Source organism: Thunnus albacares, chromosome 24, assembly GCF_914725855.1.
Source record: "Thunnus albacares chromosome 24, fThuAlb1.1, whole genome shotgun sequence".
NCBI classification, from domain to species: Eukaryota; Metazoa; Chordata; class Actinopteri; order Scombriformes; family Scombridae; genus Thunnus; species Thunnus albacares.
Genome location: NC_058129.1, coordinates 3245550 through 3258212, shown reverse-complemented (window position 1 = coordinate 3258212; position 12663 = coordinate 3245550). Strand labels below are relative to the sequence as shown.

General features: G+C 39.2%; 1 protein-coding gene across 9 annotated transcripts in view; it reads left to right on the top strand.

The window, feature by feature from the left end:
* The window catches only part of dmd (dystrophin), a 320693-nt gene that overhangs the window by 121641 nt on the left and 186389 nt on the right, over window positions 1–12663 (top strand). For all 9 annotated transcript variants that reach the window (XM_044344903.1, XM_044344899.1, XM_044344896.1 and 6 more), the window contains 2 exons: window positions 2640–2758; window positions 10430–10626. In XM_044344903.1, coding sequence (XP_044200838.1) covers window positions 2640–2758; window positions 10430–10626 — 316 coding nt within the window. The remainder of the gene's footprint in view (window positions 1–2639; window positions 2759–10429; window positions 10627–12663) is intronic.

Here is a 12663-nt window from a genome sequence, read left to right as displayed (position 1 = left end):
AGTGTTTAGATAAGGAAATATAAAAGCAGTATAGAGGGAGACATAATATGGGATTTATTTATAAATTTTGGTCTTGTTCACACATAATATTAAGTGGTTACACTTGAAGGTGGCAATTGACTCCATCAGTACAAAATACCCAGAAAAAAATAGTTCAAACAGAGTAAGAGAAAGGAAAAGACAGATAGTGGTGTGACAGCAAGGTTTGGAGACACTGAAGTCATGAGCTGTGTCAGGTAGATTAATACCACCTTCATATCTGTGCATTAATTATGGAGCTAGAGCCGGTAGTTGATAAGGTTAGCTTAGCATAAAGAGTGTAAGCAGGTGGAAAGAGTTAGCCTAATTTTTTAACTCTGCAGTGAAACTGGCTGTCGACACCCCTAAAGCTGACTAATCAAGGCGTGATAGCTAATTTGTTTGATTCATACACAAAAACAAATGCAACTCCCTGTCAAACCACAACTTGTTTGGTTGTTTTTACGTATCAGAAATAAGTATATTTCTCAAAATGTCAAACACTTGGTTTAGACCTTATTCACTGAGGCATGGACATGACAAATTTGTTGGGAACTGGAGCTGAAGCTTGTTTTCATATTAACTGAAATTGCTGGCTACTGCTCATTTTGTGACCTTGTGGTTAATCTGCTCACACAGCTGCGTACAAATGATGTGTACAAGAATATAATTAACCAGGTTAAATAGGTTCCATGCAAACATCATATCATTATATGATTAAAACCAGGGTAAGATCATAACCTGGGATACTGTGCATGTGCTAAACTCGAGTTATGCAGTCTTAAGGTAACACGAAAGCTGTAAGGATAAATGATCATCTACACCCTGTAATAAAAATGAAAGTGCAGGTGTCAACAAGCCCATCTACAGGGTCAAGATTGGGAGCCAATATCAACAATAATGCCAGATGTTTGCTGTGAATAACACGCTGCTCTCTGTAAAAATACCGACCACCTGTGAGTTTGAGTGAGTCACCCACTGAGCCACGTTTCTGTGACATTTTGCAGGTGAACCCACCTCTACAGTGCTGCTTTTAGTTGAAAACATCAGTATTTTGTTAATGCTGAGGTTTGAGAGTCTAAATGACTAACATCCTCTCTTTATGGATATAAAAAAAAATATACAAAACAGACACTAGTTCAAGATCCAGTTCAAGTTTATTTGTCACTCACATGAATTCACACATATAGTTGAACCAAACGTCGTTTCTACAGGGTACTGTGCAAGTCAAACACACACATGAGCAACCAAACAGAGAACACACAATAAATATATATCTAAAAAACACAAATACAGAACTCTGCATCCAGCTGTTAGACATACAGTGTCTAAATTGTTGCACTAATTTTAATGCAAGTTTGTTGTAAGCTGTGTGCACAGTGTAATGAAGGGGAAGTACATCAACAGTAGGACTGAAATACATTAAATTTTGGATCCTAAAACATGGTCTGGACATCCATAAGTGAAAACAGAGATACTGATAATGACTGAACCTTAACATAGAAATGACAGAGACTGCCTGCACAGATGATCAGAAACCATGTTAGAATCATACATGGATATGAATAACAAGGTTTCCTGTTGCACAAGATTAAAAACAGAGTTGCAGTGTGTATTTAAAGTGTTCATAACATGACAGAGACAGAAGTTGAGTAGGTTGAACTAAAATAGAAACAGAAACAGCCCTGCACAGCACACTCTGGTTCACCATTTTGTCACTATATTATCACACATTAACTAATGAAAAGTTCAGCTGCTGTATACCGTATATCTAGCTTAAGCACAGACCCAGTGGAGTGAAGTTGCAATATAATATAGAACAGCTATATCATGGGATATTAAATGAACTAGTGAATGAACATCAGTAACTGGATAACGGATGAAAGGCCAGATGGATTGTTGGATGAATGGCTTTGCAGAGGTGATACAGTGTTAATCTGCCTCCATGGATACCCATGAGAGTTTGGGTCTCAGGCCTGGGTTCATGTAATTATGAATGAAATCATGGTTAGCTTGCATGAACATCTGTCAGCGGTGTCCTTACAGGAATACAGAGCGGGAGATCACACACACCAAAGCCATCCATGTTTCCCCTGCAGATTATGTGCTCTGGTGCTTCATGCCAACATTATATTTACTGAGTGGAGGATTACACCATGCAAATTTTCAAACTATGAAATGAAAAAAACATGCAAACTCAGCATTGTATTTTGCATTATTACAGTCTACTTTTACTGTTTATTGAAGAAATAGACAGGAGAGTGTGCAGAGTACAGTTAAATATCACTGCACAGCAGATAGATACATGGTTGCTGACCTACTGTAAAGTGATTCCAAAAATAAACCTGACTGCATCAGCTAGAGTGAGTTAATTACAGCCTGTTTTATATTTAAGAAAATAAATCTGAAAACTTTTTGATTGCTACAAGGTCAGCCCTTTTTCCTTTGGAGAATGCTTCTTGCATCCCTTTACTCAACATATGCTGAGGAATTTGCATAGAGATCTGAAAATGATCAACCAGGGACATGATCTAGTAAATACTCAGGGTATTGCTCTAAATGTGAACAAAATTAAAATATAGGTACAGTAGTTTCATGATCCCGTGACTTCTCCTCCCCAGACCTGAGCTGTTTGATTGGAGCACAGTGGAGAAAAAGACGTCGGCGATCGACAGACTGGAACACGCCTTTAATAAGGCAGAACAACACCTGGGGATAGAGAGACTGCTGGACCCCGAGGGTAACTAACACACACACGCATGCATGCATGCACACACACACACACACACACACACACACATAGCTGCACACGTGCTTATTCCAGAGAAGAATATTCGAGGTGAGTTACAGGTCCCATCATATTTCACACCTTCCAATCATGCACCTTAATTGGCCCAATTGAAGATGATGTGTCATGCTGTGGTTGGGTGTTGCCACGGTGATAACTGTGATGACTTTGGTGGAAGGACTTGATGAACAGACAGGCTGACCGACAGGAGGTAAAAAATGTCCTCACTTGCCAGAAAAGTCCTTTGAGTGAGTGCAAAATAACAACAGAGACGCCTCCTATTAAATATATTCTCTCTCTATCCATCAGTGCCAGATTTGCGGCTGACCTAAGACCAGTTTACAGACTCTTAATCAAAACTGTCATGCAGGGATAAAGTGAGTAAAACTGACCAGGGTCAAAGTTTATTGCAACACTGTCTTCAGTGCTTAGCTGTCTGTGATGAATGGTGGTGATGTTTTTTAAACATGGGCCTTGATTTACTACACATATCAGAAAAACTGCCAGAAATATCACCTCTAAGAAATAGCTGGAAAGATCAATAGAGAGTTGGGTGGGGATTAAATGATCAGTGTGGGTGAAAATGCCACAGACCTGCATAAAGATTTTTTTTTTCCTTTTTTACCACCCCCTTATAAAAATCATTATTTTAGAAAATCATTCTCCTTTCCTGTTCCAACTACTCTAATCCTAAAGCTTAACCTCAATAATTAAAATAATCAAACTGTAATGCTTCAGTAATAATGAAGAAAACAAATAACAAGCCTCCACCAAATATATTCAGGTATGTCAATTATTTCAAGAGGTTCCCTTTTGCCAATCTAAGTTTCTCCGGTCTAGCAGCATTTCAAATAATTATTTTTCCAGAGGATGGTCATGTTCACCATGTTCACCACCACTGGTTTTACACAGTTTTACTAACCCATAAGTACAGTCTGTTACATTCTTTTAGCAATATTTGAGTTTTGGTCCAGAACAGTGCCACTGAAGGGCTGAACCAAAATATTAGTTATAATATAATATAATTATTAGATTTAATGAATCTACGTCACCATTACAAAATCTGCACATTGGAGACTGTTCAAGACCTTGTAGATGGCTTAAGTTCTGTAAAACATTTTAAATTGAAATACTCACATATCAGAATCTTCTGTAGTTGGTTCATATATCGTTTTACATATCCAATATGACATAAACTTTGTTCAGGCAGGGTTTGAATATATATTTCCAATGAGTAATGACTTAAGGTTAATAGTTAATACATGACTATTCAACAGTTGTTCACTTCCAAGCTCATATTTTTATATAAATATGTTCAATATGTTTTTCTATTCCATATAAAAGAAATCTTTTCAATACTTGAAGTTTAAAAAGAAGAATCAAGGCCTGGGTATTGACATATATAAGTCTGATATTCCAAGGACATTAACTAGGGTTGTTTTACCATATTTGGTCAAATGGTCACCTCTCAACACTTTGCAATGGTCTTGATTATACATGAAATCAGAAACTGAGTGGTATTCCTCTTTAATCCCCCCTGTTGTGAGTGCAGTGTTCAGGCTTTGAGCCAGCGCGATAGGGAGCGTTGTAATCCCTCGCAGCTCGCTTAAGCCTTGAAACGACACATCACGGCAGATGAATTTCCATTGATCTTACAATAAACAATCACTAGTTGGGAGCAAGTGGGGTGAACATGCGTCATTATTATGCTGTGCATCAATGCTCAAAACACTATTAACCCCCCACCTGGGCTTTCTGAGCATTTTCTCGTGCTATGAAAGGATTTCATATTGTTTGAGGTTTTTGTGGCTCATATCTCAGCAAAGAGGAGCTGTCAGGATTTGGGAAGCTGGACGCCCGTTTGAAGTTTACTCCTTTGAAACAACACATCATCTGTGTTGTTAACAGCAGTTTTAATGCTAGACGTCAAATCACAGTGGACACTTTGGTGTAAATCATAGATAGAACCATGTTCCTCTGTTTTTTCTTTGCCTTATGTCTGTCTCAGTTAAATTACTTGTTGGCAGGAATGTCTTCAAGAGGGATTATTATCAAAGCTGTAAACAAATTGTCTACTTTTTGTTTTGTTCAAACCACATTGTACTCAGAACATTTTTTACATCCAATTGCTTTGGAGGGGGACAAACAGCTTTACCTCATCATGAGGATAGTTAGTGATTTATTATACAAGATAAAGCATCTAATGTTGATCTGGATTGTGGATGACTCATAATATTTTGGTCATTTCTGTCTGAATGAAGCTAATTTGTGTCAATTCAGTGGAGAGGTATAGAGAGGCAGATTGAAAGTTTTCTTGTGGGCTTGTCTCTGTTCAACAGCTAGTTTGCAGATAATAAAATGATACATAATGGAGACACAGTAAGCCCCTAACACAGCTAAAAGCCAATCAAGCATGACCTTACACTGTTAGCTACTGTAAGATCTGACATGAGATCCTCCTTTGCTACCTGCTACCCGGATGCTCATTAAGAAACAATTCTGGCCACTTTGCACATGTGAAAGGGGATATATTATGCACATTTTGAAGTCTAGATTTATATTCTGAGGCTCTACTGTAATATCTTTTACAGATTTACAGTTCAAAAAAGTAGCGACAAGGTAGCAAAGAACAGAAAGAAGCAAAAGATATGTTGAGTGCAAGTTTAAGCCCTGACTTTTGACTTGCAGGGAGCATTTCTACACACTTTTACACCATGTTTAACACCAGTATATGATATATGTAATAACAGAAAACCACAATAAGTATATGTTCCCACAACCAGTTAACCAGTAATTAGCTGCTTTGGCTGCTGTGTTTATAATCACATCTCAGCCCTATTAGTTTTGTATGTAGAATCATAAATGAATGACATGAACATAAACAATACTTTACAGGAAAATGGAAAATGCAATCCAGAGTTAGTTGGTTAGTCAGCCAGCAACGTTGGTTATTTAGTAGAGAAAGCTCACATTCTCAACATGTAGCTCCAGTTCTTACTTACTCCTCTGTCCCCTTCCTTTTAGGAGGCATTTTATTGTAAAAATTGTAGGTCAATACAAGAATAGAAGAAGTCATTTCTGAGGCTGGCACTAATTTCCACATTCAGCCTAATAAAGTCAAACTGTTTTTCATGATGTGATTTGACAACGCTCTTTCACACCTCTTAATGACTTGCTGTGCACTGACTGTGGAGACCAATTAGTGTGAAGTACACAGGCCACCACATATGCTGTGGCATGTCACTTGTAAATGTGTGCAATAATGCTGTAATGTATGTAAAGGCCTTTTTACCCACATTTGACCAGCTTTTGCTAAAAAAAAAAAAAAAAAGTCCCGGAGATCCTATACAATCTGTTACATAGTCATCAAAGTGCCATTGAAATAATGGTTATAGTCTAAGAAACATCAAGGAAACTGGAAATCCATTTTTAATAGACGGCTTAGACATCTTTTTGCCTACAAATCACCAAAATCACGCTCACTGCTCTGTGCTCGTCTCCACTTTGGCACCAAGGAAATGTTAACATTACTAGAGAGACCACACAAAACTCAGCTGGTGGATTAGTCTGTACAACAGCACTAGCCTAGCACACAGTCCTCCAGCCAGAAAGCACCAGGTAGCCTGTTCAGAGAGGGAAGTATCTGTTTACCAGGCTCACTTAGATACTGAGAAAAAAACACATCATCAAAAAACAGAACGGAACGATTTTCTAGACCCATCCATTCTCAACAATATGGCTGCCAGAGGTGTTATTACATCACCTCAAAGCTTGCATACTAAAAAGTTGAATACTTGCTTTTTAGTATACTGTACAGGCATTGAGGTGATGTCATAACCCCTCAGGCAGCCATATTGGAGGTTGTGATATCGAGGGATAGTCTCTGTATTACATAATCACTCTCTTCATTTCATTAGTCCATTTCTCTTTCCCTTTTCACTCCCCGCTGTTTATCCTGCATTTGTCTCTTTTCTCTCTCATCAGCTTCTCTCTCTAATTCCTTTTAAACTCCTCTTTCTTGTCTTTGCGTTGTTTCTTTGTGCTCTTGAGCCTTTGTTCACTTCTCTTCCCTGGAATCAAAGCTGACAGCCAGCTGCCGCCCTGCAGCTCGGGGTCTCAAACTTTATCTCTTGGAAGCCATATTCCTCACGTATTCCTTGAACACATCAGGAAACCGTGGAATATTGGTTAGACATGTTTCTCTCTACCAAGCTCTAAAGTTATGTCTGACCTAACGTGGGTTGTAGCAACTTGGAGAAGTCATGAATGGAATAATATCATTTGTTTTGTTGGATAAAAATAGATTTTCTCAATTATAAGCTAAACACCACTGTCAAAAGCAAATCTTTTCTGGGGAATAATCTGAGAAGCTATTTCAATCCAAACTAATGACATTTCCACAGTGTATGTTTACAGACAGATGTAATCACCACACACACACACACACACACACACACACAGAGCTGTACAGATATCCTTGAAGCAACATGCAAGAAAAAAAATGCAAATACATTCATAAATACACATCAATACACACAGTCACATGCTTGCACACACAAAAATGGGTTCACTTACAGCACAATCACCCACACACACACACACACTAGAAAATACACACATCCACATGTACAAACACATATACAGTAATATACACACAGACACCCATAGAGTCTCATAAGTATACACACATAGCTTTGTTGAAATGATTAAAATGGAGATCATGGGACAAAAAAAAACAGCAACTGAGTGTGCTAAACGAGTTAGGGGTGTGTACACACTTCCACACACACACACTTGCAGATGGTGGCATTATTTATGGAGCTGTTTGTCCTCCTCAGACAAACAATAACACCCTCCGATTTTTCTGTGATGCTGATAAATCAGTATTCCACAGCCAGAACTATGACTCTTTCTCTAGCTTTATCTATCTATATCTCCCTCTCTCTCTCTCTCTCACACACACACACACACACACCTAACACACATATCTTCCTTGCCATGCTTGCATAGTCCACACACACAAATTTCTGTTACTTTGTGTCTGGCTATTTTTCTCTTTATCTTTGTGTTTTTTTTCCTGTCTGTTGTCATCTCTTTCTCTCTGCTGTTCATTAGTCTTACTGTTGTGAGCTGCTATCCATTACACACACACTACACACCACTCTGTTAACATACCCACAAGCATCACTTCATTAGCACTCCATTTCTTTCTGTGTCTGACTTTCTTTCCACCCCTTTTGCTCTTCTTACTCCTCTCCCTCAGCTCGACCCCCCCCCTTTTTTTTTTTCCTTTCCTCTTTCTATCTCCGTCTCAGTCTCTCTTGGTGTTCATTTATCTGCGGTGTCTCACCCTCGCTGTCATCTGTCTCTATTACTTTTGCTCTGGGCTGACTGGCTGGGCCACAGGCTGTGGCCAACCTTCCTGAAATCACAGCACTGTTTTATCTTTGTCCACCTTTTAGAAAACTTTGCTCCAGCTTAATTTAGCTGTAAGATTCAGGGCAGACAGAATGACTGACAAACACTGATGCTATGGGAAATAAAAAGCAGCTAAAACACTGGCCTCCAGTTATTCATGAGCACAAAGAAAAATGACTCAAATCTGTTTTTGCAGTTAAAAGACCATCTAGTGCATTACCCTGCAGCCTCTGAGATGTCTTATAAGTGGCCATCACGTTCTGTTACACACACTGATGCACTCGTGCAGTCATTTTTAAGCTCCATCAGATTGGAATAACTATTATTTGTTTTCATTACTACTTGCTTATTTATCTCAGACAATATACTGTCACAAAGAGTAGCAGGAATGGACCCAAATGCAGAGACTGTAGGGAAAGCAGGGCTGAAGAGAAACTTCTTTATTCAAGGCTCATGCAGGTAAAATAAAGCTGGTAGGTCAAAAAGCTAAACTGACCGCTGAGCCGAGTAGAACAAAGTGAACAGAGGATCCAACAAAGACTGAACAGAAAAAGCAGGACTTAAAAACTGAACTTATGAGTAGATGAGATGCAGGTGGGGAGATGGGCGGAGAAGCTCAGGAGAGGGGAGCGAGGTGACGAACAGGAGAACAGACAGGGAGCCGATTGTCTGGGGGAAACACAGGGAGCAGGGCAGGGTGACGAGGCTGATAGAGGGCAGGTGTGGGGAAAACACAGAGCAGGGCAGGGCTAACGAGGCTAGATGCAGGACAGGTGTGGAGGGAAAGGCAGGCGAGGGATACAGGGGCAAAACACAGGGAAAACAGAAAACCAAAACCCCAATAAACAATCCCCTTCTCAGTAAATTGACATACACAAAACTGTAGCAGAACACACATGAAACATACACAACACTTCAACCTCCCCCATCTGCAACAAACAAAAACAAAAATCACTAAAAGTCTACAAACACAGATTCCATGACATATACACTATCTCAAAATCTTTTTTTCTCAGTTTTGGCCCTCCATCCACACCAAGCTGGCAGTTAATAATTATTATGATAACCTTTATTTTGCATAAATGCAACACAAAGTGCTTTACATAAAAGTGAATGATTAAAATCTAAAAATTGTGACATTTGCAATAAACTAAGGATAACATCAGTAAAATAAGATATACTAATAATAAGATGATAATGAAGATATTTTTGTTTGATTCCTTTTGGAAAACAATGAAAACTTTGCGTCACCACTAACCTCACTTTGATCACTAATTTAAAATGTCAGTATTACTGATTGCATAGCAAAGGTTATTAAGCTGTATTTATTTAAATTTTATAAGACAACTATAGGACCATAGAAGGCTGAAATGTTCAGTCAGACATTGGGTGAGGACCAAAACAGTAGGAGGGTAAGTGGGATTGTATTCCAAAAACACACACACCTGGCACAGAGTCTGTACATAGTTTTGTAAATGATCCAACACCAAGTCCTATTCAGGTTAGCAAAAGATAACTAGCAGCTACGTGATGGTTGAAGAATAAAACACAAAACTCACAGGATGCAGTGATAAGGATCGTGTGTCACAGATCATCCTCCATACTGTTACATAGAAAAACACTCCTTCCATATGTATTAATCAACAACAGCAGTAACACACTGCTGTATATTTCACATGTGTACCAGTGATGATACAGTATGATATAAATAGACTGTTTTTACTCCTCTACAATTAGAGATACATGCATGATGCGCAGAAGATACACAACTGACCCAATTGCAGTTAATGAGGAGGACAAAATTAATGTCCAGATTTCATATATTACATTCTATCATATTAGATCTTCATATTATATTACTTATTATTACTGTTTGCTCATCTGTATGAAGTAAAGTGATGATGTAGCGCAAGAGTGGACAGAGCAGCTGAGATGCAGCAGACTAACCAGACTGTCTGTCACACTCCAGATGTTGGCTGTAATTCACAGTATTGTTTGTCATCTGAGAGAAGAAAAAGAAGAAATGAAAATGTTTCCAATGTTCAGGCCTTTCAGTGTGGATGGGGATCTTTACAAAAACAACTTGAAAAGGCTGTTGTGGAAGCTATTTTTCTGTCATTGATTGTTCAGGTTGTTCATCTCGAGTGGTTTATCTCTTTTGGATTTTGACATTGAGTTATTTCTCTCATTCTCTCTGCTCTTCAGATGTGGCCGTGCCTCACCCCGACAAGAAGAGTGTCATCATGTACATCACGTCACTCTTCCAGGTGCTTCCACAAAGTGTTTCCATGGAGGCCATCCAAGAAGTGGAGATGCTGCCCCGGGCGGCGGCGAGCAGCATCACCCGGGTGACGACTGAGGAGCACTATCAGATCCAGACCCAGCAGCGCTACTCTCAGCAGGTGAGACACACACACACAGAATGCAAACGCACACGATGCACTGATGTTGTTTCAGTCCTTCGTGCAAACGCTGTCTGTTGACAACAATGTTGGTGTTACTATGGTTGCCACATGACACTGTTATGGCTCATTGTTGGTTTTCACTGAAAATTAACTGCATTTATTACAAGTTGTAGTTCAGTTTGAGCCAATTTTCCACCAGATTTTTGTCCCATGCATCCAAAATGTGCATTTCCTGATACAAGAGGAAGTTCATTAATGTGGTTTACACTAATTGAGGAGACACAGAAAATATTTGGGTAGTAGAAAGTAAAGGGGAAAAATGTGGAGAAAACAGCTTTCTCACCCAGATTGGTGTATGTAAGTAAAGCTTCTCTCAGACATGTACGTAGTTCACATAACAGTGATGACAGTCTCACTGTACATGTCAGTCTCATCTGAGTAAGCGGCTTTTATGTAAAAGTCATGATGGCAATCTTAAAATATGCACACTGTCTGGATTAATCCAGATTTGAACCCTGAATTGGTTGCCCTGATTAATTTTAGAATCTGGACAATATTCTGTCAGATCAGTTGTTGTTTGACGTGTAACTTGAAGGCACGATGCCCAGTTAATTGCTTGAATGCTTGTCAGACAATCAGTTGGATTTCTGACAGGTCAGAAATTTTGGTCGGCTGTCTGATGTTCCACAATTTTCCACATTGCTGTATTCAAAAGATGCAAAGATTGCACAAAGTATTACTGCTTTTCTCTCTTTTTGCCAACATTGTAGAGGATGTGGTTATCTAGGAATTATCTTGGAATTGTCACTGGACATAACCGACCAGGAATTCTGTGCTTACCTTCAGTTGATCCATACAGTGTGAGCATAAAAGTCACAGGTCATGCAGAAAGGAAGATTAAAACGTGTAGTGTGGGTTAACACAACGCCCAGCTTTTTGGACCTAGTAACAACACTTCCAACAACAAAACAAGTCTGAATTGAATGCCGTCAGATTAACACAAAGGCTGCAGCAGCACAAGGTTAAACACAGTGAGAGAGAGAAACTTAACAATAAATCCTCTGTTTTGAGTTAGTAAATTATACATACTTTCACTTTATTGCATCAATCGATCCTGGTCCTTGTCTATAGTGCAGCCCATGTTTTGTGCCTTTTCAAGAGAAAATCCAGCATTTCTGTCCTCCAGACAACCCCAAAATCTGATCCAAAGAATTTCAAGGCGTCACACGCCTGAGAAAACCTGAGAAAATGTATTTTAGAGGATTAACTTTGAGAGGAGGCAGTAAGCATCCCTGGCGCTCACATTGGTCATTAATTAAGACTTCAACGACAACATTTTAAAATCCATCACTGATGAATTCTTCTTGATACTGTAACCTCCCAGCTGTTCTCAGCTGTGACACCTCTTCCTCTTGTGCACCAGGTAGCAGGTATTATATGATTGAATGTGGCTCTTTCCATACATGTCCTTTCATGTCAGAATGAAGCCATAAGCAACATTTACAAACACTGTTACTTCAATGGAAACGATTGAAGTGGAGCACTTAAGTAGCATTTCTAAAATGTAATAAGAAAAAAAAAATCTCCCCAAATTTTTGGGAGAAAACCAGAAATAATGAGCCTTAGACATTGTCATAGAAGCATTGCATCATGTTACCATAGTAACGTGCCATTGCTGTCACTGCAGCGATTCTTGTCATTGTGTCTGTGCCTTTTGGTATAATTATGACAGTTTAGGCTGCATTCAGGCCAACAATGCAATGGGTTGTGTTGTTGGGGGCATGTATACGATCCAGGAGGTCCAGTTGGAGCTACAGATTAAACATTTAAAGGCTTATCGGACACCACAACTCTGCACTGGCTCCGTTCAAATGAATGAGAGGGCTGGGCTTTCTCACACAGAAGTAATGTCGGTCTGAAAGCTGCTTTGGTGCCGTGATGATGATAAGATGCAATGATTTTTTTTCCCCATGAGCCTCTGCTCTGCATGCGTTGTCTGTGCTCAGCTAAGTGTTATGTACACTCACTGGGTCA